The sequence below is a fragment of the Erpetoichthys calabaricus genome, chromosome 17 (assembly GCF_900747795.2).
Source record: "Erpetoichthys calabaricus chromosome 17, fErpCal1.3, whole genome shotgun sequence".
In the NCBI taxonomy this organism is placed as follows: domain Eukaryota; kingdom Metazoa; phylum Chordata; class Cladistia; order Polypteriformes; family Polypteridae; genus Erpetoichthys; species Erpetoichthys calabaricus.
In genome coordinates this window covers 73,388,395-73,412,676 of record NC_041410.2, presented here as the reverse complement: position 1 = coordinate 73,412,676, position 24,282 = coordinate 73,388,395, and the positions used below count along the sequence as shown (strand labels likewise).

The 24,282-nt window shown below is 39.9% G+C and overlaps 1 protein-coding gene across 1 annotated transcript in view; it reads left to right on the top strand.

The window, feature by feature from the left end:
* igf1ra (insulin-like growth factor 1a receptor) overlaps window positions 1-24,282 on the top strand; it is a 443,425-nt gene that overhangs the window by 373,668 nt on the left and 45,475 nt on the right. The window contains exons 9-12 of the mRNA XM_028822633.2: window positions 5,907-6,074; window positions 6,396-6,603; window positions 16,664-16,953; window positions 17,103-17,239. Of these exons, the coding sequence (XP_028678466.1) occupies window positions 5,907-6,074; window positions 6,396-6,603; window positions 16,664-16,953; window positions 17,103-17,239 (803 nt within the window). The remainder of the gene's footprint in view (window positions 1-5,906; window positions 6,075-6,395; window positions 6,604-16,663; window positions 16,954-17,102; window positions 17,240-24,282) is intronic.

Genomic DNA, 24,282 nt, shown 5'->3' with positions numbered 1-24,282 from the left:
TTAAACTGCATAATATTTAAACTAATAAATAATAACAATAAAATAAATAATAGTATTATTACTGATAGTTGCACTATTACTTCAAGACTTCAAGCCCAGGTGCATTACACAGTATTCACCAAATTAAAATAAAATAAAACAAGTGCAACTTGGTGATGACATCTTTACCAACTGAACCATCATTTAGGCAAACTGCATTAATATGGACCTTGCTTCAAGGTAAGCTATATGCATAAATAATAAACCTGCAACTTGCATTTATAATGCTATTTGTGGTACAGTCATCCCTCACCTCACCAGAGCCCCCTGCGATAGGTGAAAATCCGCGAAGTAGCAACCTATATCTATTTTATTATTTATATATATTTTAAGGCTTTATAAACCCTTCCCACACTCTTATAAACCTTTCTCACTCTCTTATTCACCTTTCCCACACTCTTATAAACACTTCCTATGCTCTTAAACACTTTCTACATTCTTAAACACCGCAGAGCAACACTACGCGCAGTGATCAGACGGCGATGTGTCTGCCACTCGCTTTGTGAAGGGGGGGGCAGCTGAACTCACGCTGAGCAGAAATGGACTTTGTGCTGCTTCTGCCAAAATTTCTGCTTGTTGCTCTGCCCGTTCTGAAGGAGGAGGAGGAGAAGTGGGGGTGTGTGAGGGCTGAACGCACTTTCGCTCAAACCTCCCTCCCCGGAGGCGCAGTACGCTCCTGCCACTTCACGTTGTCAAGGGGGTGGGGAGCTAAATGCACGCTAAGGAGAAATGGACTTTGTGCTGGCTTTGTGCTGCTTGTCGCTCTGCATGTCAATAATTTAAAAGCCTGTACAGCACCTGTTTTCCTGTCTCACTGCCTTGTCTTGCGTGAAGTTAAAATGTTTTTTAATAGTGAGATGTTACTCGTATCCTTAGCCCGACATCCACATATCATATGTGTTAACAAAGTGTATTTTATAAGTTTATATGTGTTTAAAGCATGTGGGATGGGTATTTTAAGGCTTAAACTATAAAAATGTTTATTTTTATGGTCTTTCTATATCACGGATTTTCACCTATTGCTGATGGGTCTGGAACGTAATTTCCGCGATAGGCGGGCGATCATTTGTATTTAAAAAACCTGCGATACAGTGAAGCCGCAATAGGTGAACCGCGATATGGCGAGGGACGACTGTATAGCCCTACGGAATCGTATTAGGGCCACGGTGAAGAAAAAGAAGAAAAAAACAATACGGACACAGGGAAGAAAAAAACAAACTATATGTCAAGAATAAAGTCAACATTTCCACTTTATTCTCACCGTTTATGTTGAGATTAAAGTCGACATTTCCACTTTATTCTCAGTTTACTTCATAATTAAAGTAGAATGTCGTAAACTAAACTTCTTCCTAAAATCAATGTTTAATTTACTAGATTTTGTCAAACCCCATCATAAATTAATGCAGCACATTAAATGCTTTGTGTTGCATTCCCCGACCCAGTTGTTAATCACTACGTTTCTTAAACTGACTTCCTCCGCACTAAGAGGAGACAGCGATCACCATACAGAATCCATTCACTTCATGATATTCCTGCTTTCTGAAAATTTAGAATGCTAAGATAAATACTTGATATCATTTTCATGATGAAATGCATTAAAGCAGGTATTACACATGCACGGTAGTGAGGCGGTAGTGCTGCTCCCTCGCAGTAAGGGGTCCCCAGGTGTATGTTCAGTGTAGAGAACTTTATGGCAGGTGTGACGAGGCTCCAAAAAACTGGATGTATGATTGGCTATTGCACAGGTTTAACTTAAATATTGTGTAAATGTTGGGTTCGTGATCTGGTGGTAGGAGACACGAACACCGAATTCAATGCATGTTCTTCTGAGCGGGCTATCTTTATTGCATGCATGCTGTCTCTACCTGACGTACCAAAACCCCAGTTCCTATCCTTCCTTTTTCTTTCACCACATAACCAATCACCACACGATAAACGTCTTTGTGAAATTAAAACTAGTTATAAACTTAGCCCACGGGGTGTTCAGAACTTTAAAAATATCTTCGTTATACATGTTTAATTATGCCATCCATTCAGAGTTGCGCCCATCTCTGAACGAGTCGCCAGCACATCGCAGGATGAATACAAGCAAAACATACCGCCCAGCACTACCTGCTAGTGTATGACCAAAATTCTATATCACGGTATTTTTCAAGATTGTACCGGTTTCAATGTATTCAACACAGGGCACAAGGCAGGAACCAATCCCGGGCAGGGTGCCAACCCACCGCAGGACACACACAAACACACCCACACACCAAGCACACACTAGGGCCAATTTAGAATCGCCAATCCACCTAACCTGCATGTCTTTGGACTGTGGGAGGAAACCGGAGCGCCCGGAGGAAACCCACGCAGACACGGGAAGAACATGCAAACTCCACGCAGGGAGGACCCGGGAAGCGAACCCAGGTCCCCAGATCTCCCAACTGCGAGGCAGCAGTGCTATCCACTGCGCCACCGTGCCACCCCTATGTATATATAATATATAATAAATAATAAAACTGCAACTTGCATTTATAATACTATTTGTTGTTTAGTGGGTCAAAGAAAAAAAAAAAAAGGTCCATTTTTAAATCCAGTTCGCCGTGTCTGTCTTCGTGGGCGCGATTGCTCGACCGCAGGGAGTTGATGAGGTGATTGGGGCGAGTCGCATCTGATCATTCTCAATTGCTTCGTCGGCTTAGTGTGGCGTGTGAATAAGGCACTGAGCCCACGGACGGAGACGTATATTTACGGGCCGGCAGGATGGGGGAAGGAAAAAAGAAAAGATAGAACACAAGGAGGTTAACGAAGGGAAAAGGCAGTCATGGGAGACGATCCAGACACCAGGAAGGAGAAGGCAGCATGAGCTTGGGGCTCCGTGAGGGAGTGCAGGCTTAGGCGATCTAGGGGCTGGTTCACCCCACTGAGTAAGCATGTGGAGTGGGGCGAGCGAAGTGTAAGACCTCCAAATGGATCTGAGGAGTGACTGAGTGAGCACGAAGGAAGACGGGAAGTGTGCCGACTTCGGACGGTCTGGCTGCGCAGTGTGGTGGCAGCCAAAACAGGGGTTGGCAGAAAGCAGTTCGTGCTGCAAAGGCTCTGTCAGCAATGCCAGTGAAGGGTGAGCCGTGGAGACAGAAAGTGGTGTACTGCGATCGGGCGAGGAGAGAGACTGCATTTTAACGGATATATTTATTATGGATTTCATCCCCACATTTCACTGGCTTTATGGATTTGCTATTTATTTGGGTACTGTATTTTTCTGAACGCTGTCCAACGGACACTTTTGGTTTTACTTTGACTGTTTTTAACAAAAGCACTTGAGCACTTTCCAACATCCCCTGGCTTCAATGAGATTTCTCAGCTCATCTCGGTCATAACTATCGACGGTGTTGGTTCAACAGACTCCCATGTGGGAAGAGGGAGTCTGTAGGGGACCGGCACCGTCACAGTATTACACAGTAACCAGATACATTACACAGTATTGAAAAAAAAAAAATAAAACAAGTACAACTTGGCTTGCAGTATTATCCAGTAGTATAGAAACAGTATTCATACATTTGAACATAATGCTCCACATCCGACCTTTTAAAAGCAAAGTATCTACAGATAACAGACACAGCACCTTTTTTCGTCAAAAGTTCTTCTGTGTTATGTTTAACTTTATCGTCTGCTACAGCTTCAGTTTCAGAATGTTCCCTGTCCATTTTCACCGCTCAATACCTCCACTAAGTTAGCACTAACACGTGTACAATGTTGGATGCGTATTTTGCGGTGCACCAGTGAAAAAGGTCTCCCTTAAACAGTTTCCCGCTGCGCCACGTTCCGAATGTTGTTTAGGCTATTTAAACCGGTGTTCCGGTATAAGAAAAATCCATATCATAACAAAAATAAAAAACGTTTTTTGGTATGAACCGGTATACCGCCCAACACTACTAGCAGGGTCAATATAGCATAACAAAACCCCACATCCTATATGACTTTGAAAGGAAACTGAAGCACGCCAAGTAAACCCACCAGAAAAACATGCAAATGCAAGGCAGGCACGCCGCCGTGCCCCCATACGGTTAATGCATGCTTTAATGCATTTCACCATGAAAATTATATTAAGTATTTATCTTAGCATTGTAAATGTTCAGTGAGCAGGAAGATCATGAAGTGAATGTATTCTGTGCGGCGATCGCTGCCGGCGCCTCCTCTTAGTGCACGAAGAAGTCAGTTTAAGAATCTCGGAGAACACTTAACACACAGTATTTAATGTGCTATATAACTTATGACGGGGTTTGAGAAAATCTAGTAAATTAAATATTCATTTTACAATGAAGTTTAGTTTACGATGTTCTACTTTAATGACAAATTACGAGCATAAAGTCAACATGTCGACTTTAATTTTGATGTAAACGGTGAGAATAAAGTAGAAATGTCGAGAATAACGTCAACATTTCGACTTTATTCTCGTCATAAGCGTCAAGATTAAAGTGGAAATGTCGAGAATAAAGTCAACATGTCGTCACACTATTATTACACAGTACCCAGGTACATTACACTGTATTGAAAACAAATAAAACAAGTACAACTTGGCTTGCAGTATTATCCAGTAGTATAGAAACAGTATTTACACATCTGACCTTTTAAAACTAAAGTATCTCCAGGCGAGGGACGTGACTCCTTTTTTTTCGGCAAAAGTTCTTCTGTTCATCATGTTCAACTTTATCGTCGGCTTCAGTTTCGGAATGTTCTCTGTCCATTTTCACCGCGCAATACCTACGCTACCGCTACCTATTTGGTGGTGTAGCAGTGAAAAAGAGCCCCCGCGCAACAAATCTGTGTTTAGCGGTGTAGCAGTGAAAAGGTCCCCACTTGAACAGTTTCCCGCTGCGCCACGTTCCGAACGTCATTTAGGCAATTTAAACCGGTGTTGCGGTATAAGAAAAATCCATATCATAAAAAAAAAATAAAAAATGGTTTTCGGTATGAACCGGTATACCGCCCAGCACTAGCTATTAGACAGCTTTGAAGGGTACAGGGGCTACTAGGAAGAAGATTGGGCAAGTGGGACCTTTAATAAGGAACCTAAAAGGCGGGGAAGAGGATTGCGAACATCTGTCTGTTTGTTAATATGTCTCATAACATAATTGGACTACGATTTGACCACCTTGGATTACAGTTTCTGGCTTGGATGTATGTGCTGTTCTGTCCCTGCTTAACAGTGTGAGTTCGTACTGGCTGGAGACGTCTTTCTCTAGAGAGCACTCACAATCACCTCAAATCCTCATGCCTCATCAGGAACATGGAAGGACAAAACGCTGCATTGCTTTCAGAAATTTTTTCATTTTGTTTTTCATTCACTCATCCATCATCTTATGCATTTTGCTATAGTGGACTATTTTGGACCTTTGTTGTTAGTGTTTGTTTGTTGTGAGTGTTGTACTTTACTGTTGGGGAGCTAGGGAAAGCCTTTGCGTATGTGCTTTTTGGTTTTATATTGCATTTTTTTTTATTAATACATCATTATTATTTATCAGTGTCTCTGTGTGAAAGTATGTGCATGCTGGGTCAAGGCTAGGTGTGTTTCTGGGGTCCCATCATTAAAGGAAAGAAATCACCGTCTTCGGACAGTGTGAATCTGTGTCCCTGCAACTGCTACAGTATTATTGTATAGGTGTCCCTGATTTCTAGCAACACTGTTCCATGTGTGAAACACTTCACAAATGTGACAGTTTTGAAGACTATATCTTATACTTTTCTAATGCAAGACCACCTTAAGCTGCATTTGAACATATTAATTGCTTACACTAATTTTGTTACAATCTTTTATATTTGTCCAGAAATGACTCCCCGTGTAATTTTGATTCTCATGTTTTTCTTCATTTCATTTTTAGTGCCTTCAATTCCTTTAGATGTACGATCCTATTCCAACTCTTCATCAAAGCTGCTAGTGAAGTGGTCTCCCCCAACTCATCCTAATGGAAACTTAACCTACTACTTCATGCGTTGGCAGCAGCAGCCAGAGGACAAGGACCTTTATCTTCACAACTACTGTTCTAAGGGTGTGGTAACATAAACCATAATGTCCTACTGCTCCTGCTTCCCAAGGGTTGTTTACTACATTTTTCCCTAAAGTGCTCAAAAGATTTCATTCCTGCAGCACTCAAAAGTATCTTGGCATTCAGACTAGTATAGCCAACAAGAGCATCAGGATATCACATTACATTTTGAACATTGAACTCCCTATTGCATAAATATGGCACCCAATTTCATTTTGATATTTTTCTTAATGCATTAGGTTCACATTATGTATATTTTTTTCTAATTCTGCAACTCGTTAATTATTTACATTCCTCTACATTGCTTTTTGTTTTTTACTCCAGAACTGAAAACGCCTGTTAGGATACCTGCAAATGGGGCTATTGATGCTGAAGAGGATTTGAAGCCTACCAAGTCAGACACACAAACAGGGGACAAGGGCTCCTGTTGCCCTTGTCCTAAAACAGTGGCAGAGATTGAAAAAGAAGCAGAGGATGCCTCCTATCGCAAAGCCTTTGAGAACTTCCTACACAACTCAATTTTTGTGCCCAGGTATGTCCTGTTGGGATTCCACTCGTCCTTTAAGCACAGACATTCAGCCCCATAGAAGACTGGGGCTTTCTGTTGCTGGCATTGGATGGTAGTAATGAGGCTATTTAATGTTAAGTCAGAAAGAAAACACAATTCCTGCAATTGCATGGGGAAACTAGCATCATTTCTTTATGAATATGAAGTGTGATTTTATTTGTGCTTCTGTTTGCTACTTTATTAAATGACATATTTTATATGGTTACAGTTTTACCCCTCGCTGTAGTCCTTTGTTTTATTTATCGTTATCAAACTGAATATTATCCTGGAACAATGCCTCTTGTGCATGCTTTGGTGCACAGGTGGGCTTTATGAATGTTAGCCTAACATAGTGGACTGAATCTGTTAGGTCCCCAGTGTTATGGAGTTGACTTGTGGAAATCCCAAAGATTCTTGATGAGTTGTTGATCCTGCACTCCATACTGTTGAGCCAGTCACCATGATCCATAATAGGGTACAGCTGCTGATTTCAACTTCATCTGGCTAAAGAATTCATATAAAGATGTACTTGGTGAATATTTGCCATTTCATTTGGAGGTGGAGGATGCATATGGTTTCTGCTATTCTACAGGACAACATGTTTGTTAAATTATGTCTTATCTTGCTGCTGGCTGTAATTTTTAATTTCCAGATTGCTACGCCAACTGCCAGGCAGATTTCTCTTATATATATTTCTCTTCTGGTTCGTCCTGCTTCCTCTTCAAAACCGGTCCCGCCCACACGCAGCCGACATGGCATTCCTCGATTCCTATTCGTCCTCTTTACAACAGCTTCTAACACAGCAAACATCAGAAGCTAAAAATTATCGTGAACATGTTTGAGAATACAACTCTTCTTTACCGTTTGCTTCCATGGGTGCACAGATAACTCAACCTCCTGGGCACGGACCATACTGTTTTAAAATACAATGGCAGATTTATCAACAAATCTCTCCACTATACGCTAACACTTCTACCTCTCCAGGATATGGACAGTTGTATGTTTTTGACACAGCGCAAGCTACTGAAGTGCTCTTACAAAATAAAGCAAACTCTGCATGCAGCAAAAATGTACTTCTCCAGCTAGATTCCATGCCCAGAACCATCAACCCCTTCACTAAATCATACAAACACATGCATGAAATCGCTCAGTCCAATCCAACAGCATCTGTACGAATGGTTTTCAAGGAACCCCCTAGGCAGGATTTACGACGATACAATGCACCGACATGTCACACCAATGTTGCAGCGATTTTTGTCGGAGAAGATGGCAAAACGCCAGCCGAAAGGGACATATGCATCTATTTCATAGGCAACTCCTGTAAACAGATTTCCACGCTCAATATGAATTGCGATCCTGTGGTTTACCCACTTTTATTCCCTTACGGAGACATTGGCTGGCACAAAGATTTACAACATATTCCCGATAAAAGAACCGCCAAGCGAATAAGGCTTACTCAATGCCAATTTTACGCATATAGATTAGCAGTGAGGAATACGTTTAGTACTTTGCACTCCAGCGGCAAACTATTCCGACAGTACGTCATAGATGCATATGTTAAAACAGAGGGCGCACGTCTCAACTATCTCAGATTAGATCAACAAGATCTGCGCATGGAACAATACAAAGGACTATCAGACGCACTGCAAGCAAACGCTGAAAATAACAACGCACGTGTAGGCAAAATGATCATATTACCGTCCACATTTCCAAGAAGTCCAAGATACATGCAACAAAACTATCAGGATGCCATGGCCATAGTACGTAAATTCGGAAAGCCTGATTTATTTATCACTTTCACCTGTAATCCTGCTTGGCCGGAAATTCTACATGCACACTGCGTCTTTCAAGAAGTATTTATTTCTTCTTGATTTCTGAATTCCTTTCTCACCATTTTCTTTTCCTGTTCTTACACAGCCGTATGCTACAGCGGGCGTCGGCTAGTTAGTAATACACCTCTTCTCATCAATTAAACCTCCATTCCAACTATCTCTCACTTTTTTTTGGTAGCAGTGGCAGTTTGCAAGGTGAACATCCAAAGTTCTGGGCTAAACTGCTTTAATTTGTCCAGGCTGCTTTATAGAGGCAAATGAATAGAATTTGATGGGAAAATGCGACAGTTGGAAATCTCTGAAATTAAGAACATTACATCTTAGAGCCGTTGAGAGTTAATCTGGCTGTCTAGGGAAGGAAGATGCCAGGTCTCTCTTATACAGCCAAGTGGCAGGTTTTTGTGCCTAGCCCTGAAGCCAAGACAACAAAGTGTTATTAATAAGAAAGCTTGTTTTGAAAGTGCTACAGAGTTTCTAAGAAGTTTAAAAGTTCAGAAACTGGACAGAGCAGATGAAACAGGAGGAAATATTTTCAGCCCAATTCCCTCTCCTCTTTGGTAAAGCTGCTGTTTAGAATGAACATGTGCCAGGAAATGTACTATGAAGCCATCTGGAATACTAATGATGTTAGCAAATGGCCTTTCAAATGGCCTGTACAGTATAGGCTATGAGAGGGAAAAAAATGATGGGAAGTATAGTAAGGGAATATTTGAATCGCCCATTGTTTATTTAAGTTGATTTGTTGATTTCTGTAAAGCAGTAGCAAAACCATATATGGTAGTTACCATAGTACAGAAAAAAAAAAAAAAACACACACACACATGCCAGCAACGGTCTCTTATGCATGGTTGTTGTTGAGGCTTCAGTCTGAAGTGAAGGTCTGAACTATCATGTAATCTTGTCATTATTTAACATTGAATTATATAAGCAGGAGATTAATGTCTGCAAAGTTGCTTGTGATGGTAATTATGATGTGTGGGGTATGGTTTAATAATTGTTTGCTGGCAGAAATGCCCTGTTGTTTGGACAGATTTCTTTAGAAGCATACCACAGTAATTTGGGCTAAAGCAGCTGAACACTTCATTACCACTGTGCGTTAGCACAGCATTTTTCATTTTGATTGCTAGTATTTCTGTTGTCTATATTGCGTCTTTCAAAAGCTTGTGGACCCCCACTGCTCACTGAAAACTGAGTGCTAGGAACATCAGTGTGTGGAGAGTTTTTAAAAAAATGTAACACAACTTGATTCAGCATACTAACAAGTTCTCAAGTTTCTTTTACCCTAGCCAATTGTCACAATCACCAAGAAGGCCTAAATAAAGGCTACTGAGATTTCATATTTTTCCTTTTTTCAATTTTAGTGACAGTCAGGAAGCGCTCAGATGTGGTGTGAATTCAGGTGTTTCAGATTCAACATACCATCATGGTGGCTTTCTTTTTAAATTAATTTTTTTGATAATTTTTAAGATACAGTGCATCCGGAAAGTATTCACAGCGCATCACTTTTTTCACATTTTGTTATGTTACAGCCTTATTCCAAAATGGATTAAATTCATTTTTTTCCTCAGAATTCTACACACAACACCCCATAATGACAACGTGAAAAAAGTTTACTTGAGGGTTTTGCAAATTTATTAAAAATAAAAAAACTGAGATATCACATGTACATAAGTATTCACAGCCTTTGCTCAATACTTTGTCGATGCACCTTTGGCAGCAATTACAGCCTCAAGTCCTTTTGTATATGATGCCATAAGCTTGGCACACCTATCCTTGGCCAGTTTCGCCCATTCCTCTTTGCAGCACCTCTCAAGCTCCATCAGGTTGGATGGGAAGCGTCAGTGCACAGCCATTTTAAGATCTCTCCAGAGATGTTCAATCGGATTCAAGTCTGGACTCTGGCTGGGCCACTCAAGAACGTTCACAGAGTTGTCCTGAAGCCACTCCTTTGATATCTTGGCTGTGTGCTTAGGGTCGTTGTCCTGCTGAAAGATGAACCGTCATCCCAGTCTGAGGTCAAGAGCGCTCTGGAGCAGGTTTTCATCCAGGATGTCTCTGTACATTACTGCAGTCATCTTTCCCTTTATCCTGACTAGTCTCCCAGTCCCTGCCGCTCAAAAACATCCCCATGGCATGATGCTGCCACCACCATGCTTCACTGTAGGGATAGTATTGGCCTGGTGATGAGCGGTGCCTGGTTTCCTCCAAATGTGACGCCTGGCATTCACACCAAAGAGTTCAATCTTTGTCTCATCAGACCAGAGAATTTTCTTTCTCATGGTCTGAGAGTCCTTCAGGTGCCGTTTGGCAAACTCCAGGCGGGCTGCCATGTGCCTTTTACTAAGGAGTGTCTTCCGTCTGGCCACTCTACCATACAGGCCTGATTGGTGGATTGCTGCAGAGATGGTTGTCCTTCTGGAAGGTTCTCCTCTCTCCACAGAGGACCTCTGGAGCTCTGACAGAGTGACCATCGGGTTCTTGGTCACCTCCCTGACTAAGGCCCTTCTCCCCCGATCGCTCAGTTTAGATGGCCGGCCAGCTCTAGGAAGTGTCCTGGTGGTTTCGAACTTCTTCCACTTACGGATGATGGTGGCCACTGTGCTCATTGGGACATTAAAAGCAGCAGACATTTTTCTGTAACCTTCGCCAGATTTGTGCCTCGAGACAATCCTGTCTCAGAGGTCTACAGACAATTCCTTTGACTTCATGCTTGGTTTGTGCTCTGACATGAACATGTCCAATGAACTGAATTTACCACAGGTGGATTCCAATTACGCTGCAGAAACATCTCAAGGATGATCAGGGGAAACACAATGCACCTGAGCTCAATTTTGAGCTTCATGGCAAAGGCTGTGAATTCTTATGTACATGTGCTTTCTGAATTTTTTTTATTTTTAATAAATTTGCAAAAATCTCAAGTAAACTTTTTTCACGTTGTCATTATGGGGTGTTGTGTGAAGAATTCTGAGGAAAAAAATGAATTTAATCCATTTTGGAATAAGGCTGTAACATAACAAAATGTGGAAAAAGTGATGCGCTGTGAATACTTTCCGGATGCACTGTATGTCTATCCTGCACTGCTGACATGTTTTAAAGCCTATGACACATTAGAAAACTTTTCCAGCAATCAGTTGTAGCCTTTATGTACATAATCTTATCAAGCTGAAGGCAGTCTGCAGCATGCCTACGGTAACATTCCCAATAACTGAGACCAACTAGTCTGCAACTTACCACAATTAAATAAAGCAGGTTTGATTTTGTCTTTAGCCTGACAGGTGGGCTGTGTGAGCAGCAGAGCTGACAACCAATGAATGCTCATTTGAAGAGTACAATGCATAGAATGTAATGACAAGGAACACAGAACGCATGTGTCTTGAACCTCAAAAACAGAAGGGAGGCTTATCTCTCTGATGTCCTCATGTTTTACATACGATAACAGAATGGAAAGGAGAAAAAAATGGCCAAGACTTGCCATACCTGTGGTTCTGTTAACTCTTTGTGAAGCACAGGCTCCGTGAGGCAACACCCTATTGGCTATAATAAAAAGTGGTGAGCACGATTGGGCTGGAAGGTCCGGACTTAGTTGGTAGATGTGACATTGACTGAGATTTTCAGTCGTTTAAGTTAACATGGTCCAGTGACAAGATCGGTGATAAGTTCAGTGACTGCATTCTTAACATACCCCATGACTAGAAGTCTTGAAATATGACATTGGCTTAACCAGATTCTACTGCTCACTTTTGAACAAAACACACTTCCAACTGTAGGAACACGTCTAAGACTGAGAGTCAAAAATAATTTTCTTAAGAATAGGTTTTCTGTAACCAATTTCTACACTTCTATCTCCTAGCTTATATTTGACAAAAACACTTGGTACCTGGGATGGTGTTTGCTGAATGTGTCTTGTTCATGTTTACTGTTAACTTTTTAGATTTGACACTGGGCTTGAGCCCTGTAACATCTTGTTGCAACAGAATTTTGTACTGTCAGTACTGTATAAGGAAAGCTTATCACTATCACAATGAAATGCACTTTGTGAAAGAAACTTTCCTTTGGCATTAAAATAGCAAATCCACTATTTGGATAGATTTAATAAATATTCTAAACATAAATTAGGTTCTTTGTACAAACCTCATGGCCATATACTGATACTGGCATCTGTTTGTTATGAAGCAATTAAAGTACATTTGATCATTGTGTCTCTTATTATCAGCGGGAGTGTTTTTTTTTTTTTTAACTTTAAAATGGTATTTGCCTTAATCACTCTTTTTATTCTCCTATGTATATTGCTAATGACTTGTTTTATGACTAACATTTCTTGATTTCTGCTTCATAGAAACTACAAATTTAACCTCACTCATGTTTTTTTTCCCTTAAATTAGGAAAAAAAGTCCACTAAAACTAACAGGTCTGATTTTTTTTTTTCCCCTCCCCCTTTTCTAACTTCTTGTTCAATTTCTTTAATTTAGTGTGAAAATAGCAGCAAATGTTATGTATACACAGCAAGGCACAATGTGCCCTTGGTCCAGTTTCTCTCTCTTCATTTATTAAGCACGCTTTTTATGCAGCACCATCACTCCCAAGAGTGTAAACTGGATGAGAAGGACCTATGGAAGCAATGCAGGGTGGGATGGAAGAGAAGATAATTGGATGGCAGTTGTGACTGAGGGCCTTCCTTTACAGGTTCCATCTTTACCAACTTGACCAGTGAATTGTAAATGTATCCCTGATGTGACATCTTTATGCATGTAGTGTGCAAGTAAGCTATGAAAGCAGGTACCGAGCAAGCTAAGAGGTTTATTGTTTCTGAGATGCATGAGTCTTGTGTCATTTACTCATTATTTTATAGTAATCATTTAATGTGACAGAGAAATGAACACCTTGACTTCGAACATTTGCCATGGTGTTTTTTTACTTTCTGTATCCTTAGTTGAATAAATGTAGGACCATGTTTTAATTTTTTCAGAGACCCAAAACGAGCGCAGCTTTACACATCTCTTAAAGGTCGTTCTAGGTAAGGTCAGATATCTGTCCCCTGCCACTCACACGGCTAACCGTCACCATGATGTGCTATCCACTCGCCACGTGCCGTGTGTGATGCGCTGATCGATCTGCTTCCATGTTGCCTAACTTCATTGATGTGATTGTAGTTCTGCTGTGAGCCTTACGTCGATGTCGTCTGCTTGTATTTATTTTTTTGTTCTTTTTTATTTTGTTTTCTGTTTTGTACTTAAATGTGTGTGTGTTTGATTATTGTTCTGAAATGATGTGCATTTGTGTTATGAATTTTACATCATTAATTTTAGTCAGTTTAATTTTGTTTCTTAATTGTAATTTTTTTCTCTCTAATAAAGCTTTTTTTTCAGTATGTGATGTCAGCCCAAAACCAATAAATTTATACCATTCAAATGATTTCTTTCACTGTCTTCATGTGTGTGGCAACATGAGTGAAACACTGGGGCAGCACAGCAAAGACACACACACAACACATAATGAAGAATTCTATTTCCTCCAGCAACACCACCTTTTCTCTCACTCTGTTTTCTCTGATTCCACGTTTAGGTTCCGTTTTTAGCTCCCTTCAGTCTCCCAAATCCAAATTATTCCTCAAAAAATTATTTTGCCTACAAATTTTATCATGTTTACACACAGTGTTTTAAACAACAAGCCTCACCATATACTAGCGCCTTTAACATCTCTTTCCAACCATGTTATAACTTAACATGAAAGGCATGGCTGTATGTCTAACTGGCCCCTTTGTACACAACCTCTTGGAACAGTGCAACAGCCAACATTGCTCTTCATGGATATACCTTGTAATGCAACCCACATTCACCCCCATCACCTGCACTTGTGTTAGTCTCTGTTCTCTCTTATTCTTGTACATATTAGGGGTATTTTTTTCTTACCCTCTTTTTTTAACTTTATAATAGGAGAGAAGGTTCTTTTAGGTGCTTTTAGTTGAGCACCTGTGTGAGTAACACAATGATGAACTGGGACAGAGCTGAAATTCGTGTGTAGTATTCATGCACTCATACAAAGAATATTATGCCTTAATCTGATGCTGTGTAAAATTAAATTTCCCTACCAATCAGTTTTGACACTTTACATTTTAGTGTATTTTCTTCCGTCTACTTTATATGAAAATGTGCTTCTCCAGTGTGTCTCTTTTGGCCTGTAGTTTTCTCAGTCTTTGCAACCTAAAATAAAGTGCAGTCTCTTTCTGTGCCTTGAGCAGTTTTAGCAGGATTAGGTGGCCTCTTTCTGCTTTAATCTCACAAGTGCCTTGAAGAAATTACAGTGATACTCTGTTCTGTTGTTTAATTTGCTCTTTTTTGTAAATAGTTTCAAATTCTGTGATCTTCAAGTTTCACTGCTTCTTGCTGTTAAGGATCACCATTCCTCATCCAAAAGTGGAAATTACACGTCCGACTCATATTGTTAAATTTTGTCAAATAGCGGGTCTACTTTAAGTTTTAGAATCTTATGCATTAGTATACTTTTGTCAGCCATCAACCTCTCAATCCCCTGGTCCTTTCTGTTAAAGATATTTGTGTAGTTATGTTAATAGAGTGCTAACTTCACTGATGTAGATAATAATAGATGTATCTGAATTGAGTGTATATGTGGAAAACTTACTTGAATGTAAATACATGACAAATTTTAACTGCAGGAAGGAATAACATTAGATGGAAGGTTCAGAAGTGCATAGTATGCCATGTGTGATAGACAATGTCTTAAAATACCAGCTGGATGCTTTGATATAACTATCGAGTGTGTGGAACTTAAGTCCGGTGTGATAGTGTGGTTAACTGAGAAGTACTTCTGAGACTTGCTTAGGAGCTCATGTGTTGAATGAGAAAATACTGAAATGAAGAATAGATACGTAAGTGAAAGCTTGAATTTAAATGAAGAAACCTGGATGTGATGCTGTGAGGTACTATCACAAAGGACATGGAAGTCCTGTATTGGCCATATGATGACCATGTGATGTGTATAGTAAGGGTGATGGAAGAAGGTCAGTTCATCTCATGGGTTGCTGGGAGTAGTTAGTGTTAGTCTGTAGGCTTCAAGTGTAAAGTTTTTCCCTGAATATATTTATACAGTGAAGTTAGAAATTCTATACTTTTTAAGTGACATTGAAGAGGTAACTTGGGGGTGCTAGATAGGATAAGATTTGCTTGAAAGATCTCCACAAGCAGCCTCCCATTCTGACTTTGAAATGAGTGTTGCTTGCACTGCAGATGTAAAAAAAATTGGCACGAACGTGGACATTGAAGAGGAACTTTGAGCAAAGGCAAAAGGCTTGTAATGAGAATGTTCATTCTTTGCAATCCTAAAACTAAAAGAAACTTGCATAGCAATTTTCACTGCCATGCTCCTGCCAATAGTTTTTATAAGTGTTTCAGAGGGCTGCCATGTATAAATGTTGTGATGATGATTATTACCAGGTAATGAAATAAAGAGCACTAAATAATCTTTACTGTTCCTGTTTTTTTTATTACTAGTAGTAATTCCAGAATGCAATTAAGTCTGATGACAAGTCAATAAAGTTATCTCTAATGAAAGGTTGGAAAACTCCCATTATTGTGCACTCACCAAGGTTGCATTAGTTGAAGTAAAATACTGAAACTTAATACAGTTCAATAAAATTAAGAAACAAATTAGTTAATTTGTGTTTCATATATCAGAAATAAAGTAGTCAATTCTTGGCAAGCAATTAGTAAATGCACCTACGGAGGCTCCTCATAAACAGCAATAAGTCTTTTCAGATGGCACAGTCTGTCTTGTTCTGTGAGATATTCATCAAGATGCTGTTGGCAGCTGTTCATTTCAATTTGAGATCAAATCCATTTCTTTGTGTCTTTCTTGTCCTTTCCTACTTTACCTTTCTTAAACATTAAATCCTTTCCAGAGAAACAGGTGAGCACACTGGGAGGTCAAACACAAAGTGATCCTGATCCAGCTGGCTCTTATATTTACTAAACAAAGAGATCTTTCTGAAGTGCAGGACATGATTGTGACTCTCTTATTTCCATTGCTTATAGCTTCTGCTGCTATCTTCTTTAGGCCAGGTCTTCACCCACCAAACTAGCTTTGCTTTTTCCTTTCCTTTTGCTCTATGGATTCCATCTAAGCTTCTCTCCAGTCTTCATGAGTACTTATTATCTTCACTGAGTAAAGTGTTGTCTTTTTCCATCTGATGATTATAGGCCACCTGACCGTCGACGGAGGGACTTATTCGCAGTGACCAATGCAAGCATGCTTCACAGTATGGATGGTAACACAACATTACAAGATCTGGGCAGCAACTCTACTGATACAGAATTCAGAGATCGTGAGTACCCAGTTTATGAGGCCAAGGTTGATGGAAAGGAGTCAACAGAAATTTCACATCTGCAGCCATTCACTGTGTACCGCATCGATATCCATGCATGTAACCATGATGCAGAACGGGGCTGCAGTGCTGCCAACTTTGTCTACGCAAGAACCAAACCAGCAGGTAAGCTATGGCTAAAATTGTCCCGTTTCATGTTGGGTTCACCTGTGCAATAGGAAAGATTCTTGAAATAATAACTTACTATTGCCTAGTTAGAAATTGTGTAATCTATATGGGAGGGGATGACTTCTTCTGTAACTTCCATCTTCCAGACAAAGCAGATGACATTCCTGGACTTGTAAATTGGGCAGCCGGAGAAGATAATAGTGTTTACCTCAGGTGGGATGAGCCCGTCAATCCTAATGGACTCATCTTAATGTATGAGGTTAAATATCGGCAAAACTCAGAGGTAAATTTCTTTTAATTTCTTGTCTAAAGGAAAGGCATTAACAAAATAAAGAAGTGGTGAGCAAGGAAAGGCTGGAGTTCAAAACCAAATATGTTTTAAAAAAGGTTTAGCCTATGTGTAGCTTTCTATGTTAACAAAGCTTTACAATTAAAAGCAGTCTTTTCATGCAAAATTTTAACATTATATCAAAGCCAGGCTCACTATTAACAAAGCTTTTTGATTAACCAAAAAACAGTACAAGAATTCTGTGAGAGAACTTCTTTCTGCAACCTTTTAACACTTTTTAAGTGCTTTGGAATGTGTGGTGCAGTTTGTTTTATTGCATCTTTTACCAAGGGTGTCATTTTACACTGATTGGTAAGTATGATTCTGGATACATGTGTTGCTGTGCTGTTGAGTGATCCTTACTCCAAACAATTGGTGTCTTCAGAATTTCTGCCAAGTTTCCAATGGTATCTGCTGCTGATGCACAGGTCTTCATGTGGTATTATACCCCCTGGCGTCAAGCAGAACAGGATTGTTAAAACTAGAATTCCTGAAGCTTACGAAAAAAGTCGGAACGCCAGGCCACCTTAAATTCCTTTGCACCTCTTCATCAGCATCATCTTTGTTTTGCAAATGTGTCAATCAGCACAAGCAGCCTGCTATCCCCTCCCCCACCGACACAACTGAAGTTCTCCCAGCTCAAGTGTCTATCTGGTTGTGAGGGGCCTTGAGTTGTTTAGGGTAAAGAGTACAGTATATCGTTATTTGGAATACATGCATTTTAATGTGTGTTCTGCGTCTACAACAATCTGGGTAAATGTGAGGCAAGAAATGTTGAACACATAACTAAAGCAGAAACCTTTTCCATGTTCTAGTAATAATGACGTGAAGTGAATAATGTGTGAAGTCTTTAGTCCAGATATCAAATAAACACATGCTCTTTTATTCAAGAATGTAACCAAAGAAAAATAAATCATTCAATTTATATGTTGCTGTCAATGAGTTAAAAACCCAAGCTCAAATGTCAATCGACAAAAAATTGAAATTTCTTCTTGAATGGTGCAGAGGTAAGAATAACTGCCTTATAACCAAAGGGTTATGGGTTTGAGTCCAGGTGTTTCTCGTTTTGAGTACTGAGGTGTTATTATTATTATCTCTCTCTATATAAAATCCTATGTCTGTCTGCTTTTCAAGAGAGAAGTACTTAATTGATTTAGATTGGGTTTTCTTCTTGAACATTCCAGTTGATTTTGCGACTTTTCTCATCACACTAAGAATCATAGTTTGCTTGCAGGAGCGATATGTTCATGCTATTCTGAGACAGAGGCTGCGGGCCGAGGAGAGGGGAAGCGTGACATCAGGAGTGGGGAGCCGGGCAGGGCCCTCCTCACTCACGCGCCAGCCTCTGTTTGAGTTGATGTACCTCTGGCCACGTTTTGGAGTGTACCTTGCCTCTGCTTAGCTAGCAATACTTGTTTGTTTGTTGATTTTAAAAGTTTGTCCTATTTCACTACTACGTGGTTGAGGCCCGGGGGATGGCTAGTAATGTAACAAAGACATACAGTTGATTTGAGTCTGTAACACCCAATGTAAATTTTTGCTACCTGTAAAAGATATCACTGAAGGGATATAAGCAGACACACAAACGCTGGTGAATCATGTCGTCTTGGTATCTTGTTGAATTTGAATTTTTTGTTATTCAGTTGTATTCTTGAATAAAAGCACACTTGTTTCATTATACCTTTGCAAAAGTGTTAATTTAATATTACAATAACCACTTGAATGAGACCAGATCTGTGTCTTGCAAATAAGAATGTATTATTTACCCTGTACCCTGGATTGGGTTAATGATACAACTAGAGGGATTTAGTTGAGAAATTATTTTGCAGAGTTCAGGAAAACCTATTTCTGATAATCTAATCCTCTAAACGAGCCTGCTGAGGTTCAACAGGATTCATTTTTGAGGTATATATTATTTCTAATATTTATTTTGTGTTTAAAAAATGTGTCAAAAGCTTCACAATTTTCACAAGAACTTTCCAGGAGGCGTTTTGTTGAATGAACTGGGTTTAGAAGATGAGAATAAAAATCTTGCATTTACACAGGGGTGCATATAACTTTTTCAGTGAGTTATTACCCAGGTGAGTACCAAGAGATGGTGTTTGGTACTCACCCTGTATGTAGCGAGGTCTTAGTAAGTGCAGTCTTCCTTGCTGTCCTCATTGTCTGCCTCAGCTTCCTGTGTTATAGATAATGAAGATGCTGCAGATGCATCTCCCTGTCCCTGGTTGAGCCTCCTCTTAGCTATCTCTATCCACAGGTCAACAGTTGGCATCGAGTCAAATGTTTCTGTGGTTGTCTTTGATAGGTGAATATGCATCAGGGCTCTGTGGCAAGGATGTGACTAGGGAATCCATTCCCTAAACATTTTTCATTCCCGGGAATGAAACTGCTGTAATTCCCGGGAAAACGGGAACGGCCAAGCTTGCATATATAGCGTGTAAAAACCGATCAAGAAATAAGAGTTATAGTTGAAAATAATTAAGGTGGCGCCATTGCTGCAGCTTGCACTTCATCAGACAACAGCTTTGAACAGCAACTTGAAATTGCAGTGCGTTAGTCTGTTGCATCCGCATTATCTGTGCCAAGAAACTTGCCATCACAGAATGATGACAAGAAACTGCATGCATCAATAAAAGACGAAATGGCGGTGTTTCAGAGCAACGGCAAGCACGGGTGTTGTTTAGAACAAGAGTATCAGTATCTGATGACTGTGCCGCCTACTTCAGTGGAGGCAGAGCGTGCTTTTTTAGCAGCTGGCGTACTCTGCATGAAGGTGCGCTCTAGCCTGGACGACCGCACGCTGGACACGTTGTGCTTTCTATGCTCTTATTACTGCAACTAACTAGATACATGTACTTATATGACAGCAAGAACTGCTTGTAGATAAGGTTAGTCTTTTATTTGTGTCAACATATTGCAGTACTTTTATTAAAAATAAGTGTTGGTCGTTCTAAAACCGTTCACATGTGAGATGCCTGTGCACAGTGTCATTCCCGGGAATGAAATGTGGGATTCCAGAATTCCCGGGAATGGATTCCCTAGATGTGACAGACAAGATCTGTACTTGATTTTTTTTTATGTTTCAATGTGAGAATCTCCTCTCACAGGTTGCACTGCTCAAAGGCAGTGAACAGACAGTTTAGCCACCTTGATGATACTGATGATAGATTGATTATATTTATTATGTGGACCAAGTCATACACAGAGGATACTGCCAAGCATTTTAATGCTTGCTTTAAGCACATCCATTCTTTCACTGTGGTGTCCCTGTCAAGTTGCAAAGTGGCATCATATTTCTGAAGAATGGTGCAAACTTGTGTTGCCAAAATGGTAGAGATCTTGCTTTTTCTGAGGACAAGTTGAAGGATCAAATACTAAGAAATGATCACGTGACTTGAGGGAGTTTTATTTTTGTAAATAAAACTGCAGCAGCTTGACCACAGAGCGATTAAAGGCCTCACAGTACTGAAGAGAACGTTGCGATCAGCTGATTTTGCACAGTTCTCCAGTGTGTATGCAATGCACAGAATGTGCATAAGAGAGTCTCCCACCGCAGCCAGTTGTCATAGTTTTGGCACAACGCTGTTGTACATACCAATGCTGACAGCAGCTCTGTCTGTGCACATGGCAACCAACTTTGTTGTCTAGTCATCCAAGCCCACACTCTGGAAAAGTTTCACAAGTCCATCTGTTACGGCTTGTGCGGGTCCGTCAGCACCCAGTTCAACCAGTCCAAGGAAGTCCATTGTAAACTATCCATTGCTGGGCGCAGACACAATGTAAACCAGGCCTATTCAAATGGCAGCCTGTGAACCAAAGGTAGCCCAGAAGCAGCCTCCTACTGGCCCAGCCCGTTCTCTCACCAGGGCACCAGACTGCAACTAAGATGGTTGCAAATGCAACCAAAAATAGGCTTTGCCGATTATCATTTCTACTTAGTTCACTAGTGGCGAATGAAATCATTGAAACTTTAAACTATTGTATTGTAACAGATACAAAATGCCATTTTTTATTGAGTAGTCGTGCCGTTAACATATGTATTGGTATCGGCTCCCCCTTGCAAATCACTGAGCCGCATAAAGGCCAGTTTATATACCTCGCGCTGGGAGAGAGGGAGTCACTGCGAAAATGACGTCAGACTTGGAGATGGTTGTGGGAAAGTTATTTCTAAATACACGGCGCTGCTGACAGGACTGTTATGAATTTCAACAAGAGGCTGGTTACATTTGTGCCAAAATAATGAATGAAGGGCTGAATATGATGCAACCGGTCATCAAAACTAAAGGAAGGAATGCAAAACGTTTGAAATTCCTCTGCCCATTATATAAATCCCCTGTTATGAAGATATCTGTGCCACGTAGAATTTAGTTGTTCCTTCTTATTTCGCACAGGCGTGCTAAGAGGTGATTGTCGCCAATCTCCTTGTGTTTGCAGATCTTTACATGCCATTTCCCTTTTGATTTAATGCATACTCCAAGCAAAATGGCGGCCTGTTCATCAGTAAACGTATACAAGCAGTCACTTGCCTGTTGTTTTGTCGCACACAGCGATGTAATGAAGTGTGCGTTTTAAGTCTGCAAGTGAATAACTGTATTATAAGTTCTGTTACCAATAAATTCTTCAATGGGAGCTCAGCAACAAAGAAACATGGAAAATAACATTTAGTAAAAAATAATAGTAATAATTATTATTAATAATTAATTATTAATGATTTGTCTTTAAAATAAATGTACTAATCCACTTTCACGCCATACATGGTGTGTCTTGCTCTTAAACATTAACTCTGGTAGTTTTTTTTCTGGGGGAAGAAATAAAAGCAATTTCCACGAGAAAGGCGTTGTTGTGGAACTCGAGTTTTACCTCTGGCATATGAGTGTTTAAAACCGTCTGAATGAAATAGTTTAAGCGCTATGGGGGGAAAAAAAATTCCTTGCCTATCACGACCACCCCTTTAAATTGAGGGGAGGGGAGAATCTCATATTTCAAAAGGGAACCCAAAGTTATTGCTAATACTGTGCACCTTTTTGATTTTATGCATTTTTAGATGTAGCTGGGTCAGATGTGAGCAAAATGTTTATTTTTTTATTTCAAAAGTGGAAAAAAGTATTGCTGCTACCTCTGATTCTGTTCATTTTTTTTAATTATATACATTTTTGATGTGCTCTGTCCTTGAGAGGTTGGGAGTGTGAACTGATTATGCTACACCCACAACACGATGACCCACCTGGGTTGGAGTGCAGTGGGTGACACCTCAGCACTATTACAGGAATGGTGAGGTTTTTTATGGTGGCAGGAGTGCCAATCCTGCCACCAACCCCCAAGTTTTCCCTGCAAGTTGGAGGACCTGCTTGCAAAGCTGGATGCAGATTAATGTCATACCCAGGATGAAGCAATTGCAGGTTAACAACAACATTTATTTATATAGCACATTTACATACAAATGATGTAGCTTAAAGTGCTTTACATGATGAAGAAAGAGGAAAAAAGACAAAATAAGAAAATAGAATTCGGGAACACTAATTAACATAGAATAAAAGTAAGGTCCGATGGCCAGGGAGAAAAAAAAAATAAAATCTGCAGGGGTTCCGAGAACACCCAGCCCCTTCTAGGCATTCTACCTAACATAAATGACCTAAATCAGTCCTCATTGTATTCAGGGTTCACATAGAAGAACTTGATAATGACAGTCATGGGGACTTCTGGCCTTTAATCCATCAATGTAGGGACATCACGGTGCTTTGATCAGGTGGTGGTGGTGCAGATCGTCACCACAGAAAACCAGAAAAAGAACAGAAGAGAAAGTAGGGTTAGTACGGAGCCACCATGAATAATAATGATAATTAAATGCAAATACAGAGTATCAGGATTAAACAAAAATGAAGCTATGAGAAAGCCATGTTAAAGTAATTTTTTTAGCAGTTTTTTTTAAAGTGCTCCATCGTATTAACTTGGTGAATTCCTATTGGCAAGCTATTCCAGATTTTAAGGTGTATAACAGTAGAAGGCTGCCTCACCACTTCTTTTAAGTTTAGCTCTTGGAATAATAAGCAGACACTCATTTGGAGATCCAAGGTTATAGTTTGAAGTGTAAGGTGAAAGACGTTCTGAAATATGGGATGGAGCAAGATTATTTAAGGCTTTGTAAACCATAAGCAGTATTTTAAAGTCAATTCTAAACGACACAAGTAACCAATGTAGTGACATCAGAACTGGAGAGATGTGCCTGGATTTTCTTTTCCTAGTTAAGATTCTAGTAACTGCATTCTGCACTAGTTGCAATCGATTGATGTCTTTTTTGGGTAGTCCTGAGAAGAGTGCGATACTGTAATCTAGTCGACTGAAAACAAAAGCGTGAACTACTTTCTCAGCATCTTGCAATGTTATAAGAGGTCTAACTTTTGCTGTATTTCTTAAGTGAAAAAATGATGTTCTAGTAATCTGATTAATATGTGATTTAAAATTCAGGTCAGAGTCAGTAGTTACCCCTACATTCTTTACCTCCGTCTTGACTTTTAATCCTAATGCATCAAGTTTATTTCAAATAACCTCATTATATCCATTTTTGCCAGTCACTAAAATTTCTGTTTTCTCCTTATTTAGTTTGAGAAAATTACTACTCATCCATTCAGAAACACAAGTAAGACATTGTGTCAGTGAATCAAGAGTGTCGGGGTCATCAGGCGCTATTGATAAATAGAGTTGTGTGTGTGGTCGAAATTGAACATCTTATTAAAGAAAGAAACGTCCTCTAACAGGACAATTCAGTAATCAGGCAGGAGAAAAGCTGTTCATTGTATCTTTTAATTACTCCCCAGTAAAATGCCTTGGAGAGAGCATTCTTCAAAAGCAGTCCGTTACAGCATCGTCAGAATGGTCAGAGAAATAGAGGTTCATTTTGTAAACTGTTGAATTTACATACAGCGCCAATCAATGCATATATTTTACTCTGGTTGGTCCATTGGTTACACCCAAATGATTGATATAAAATAAGTCTA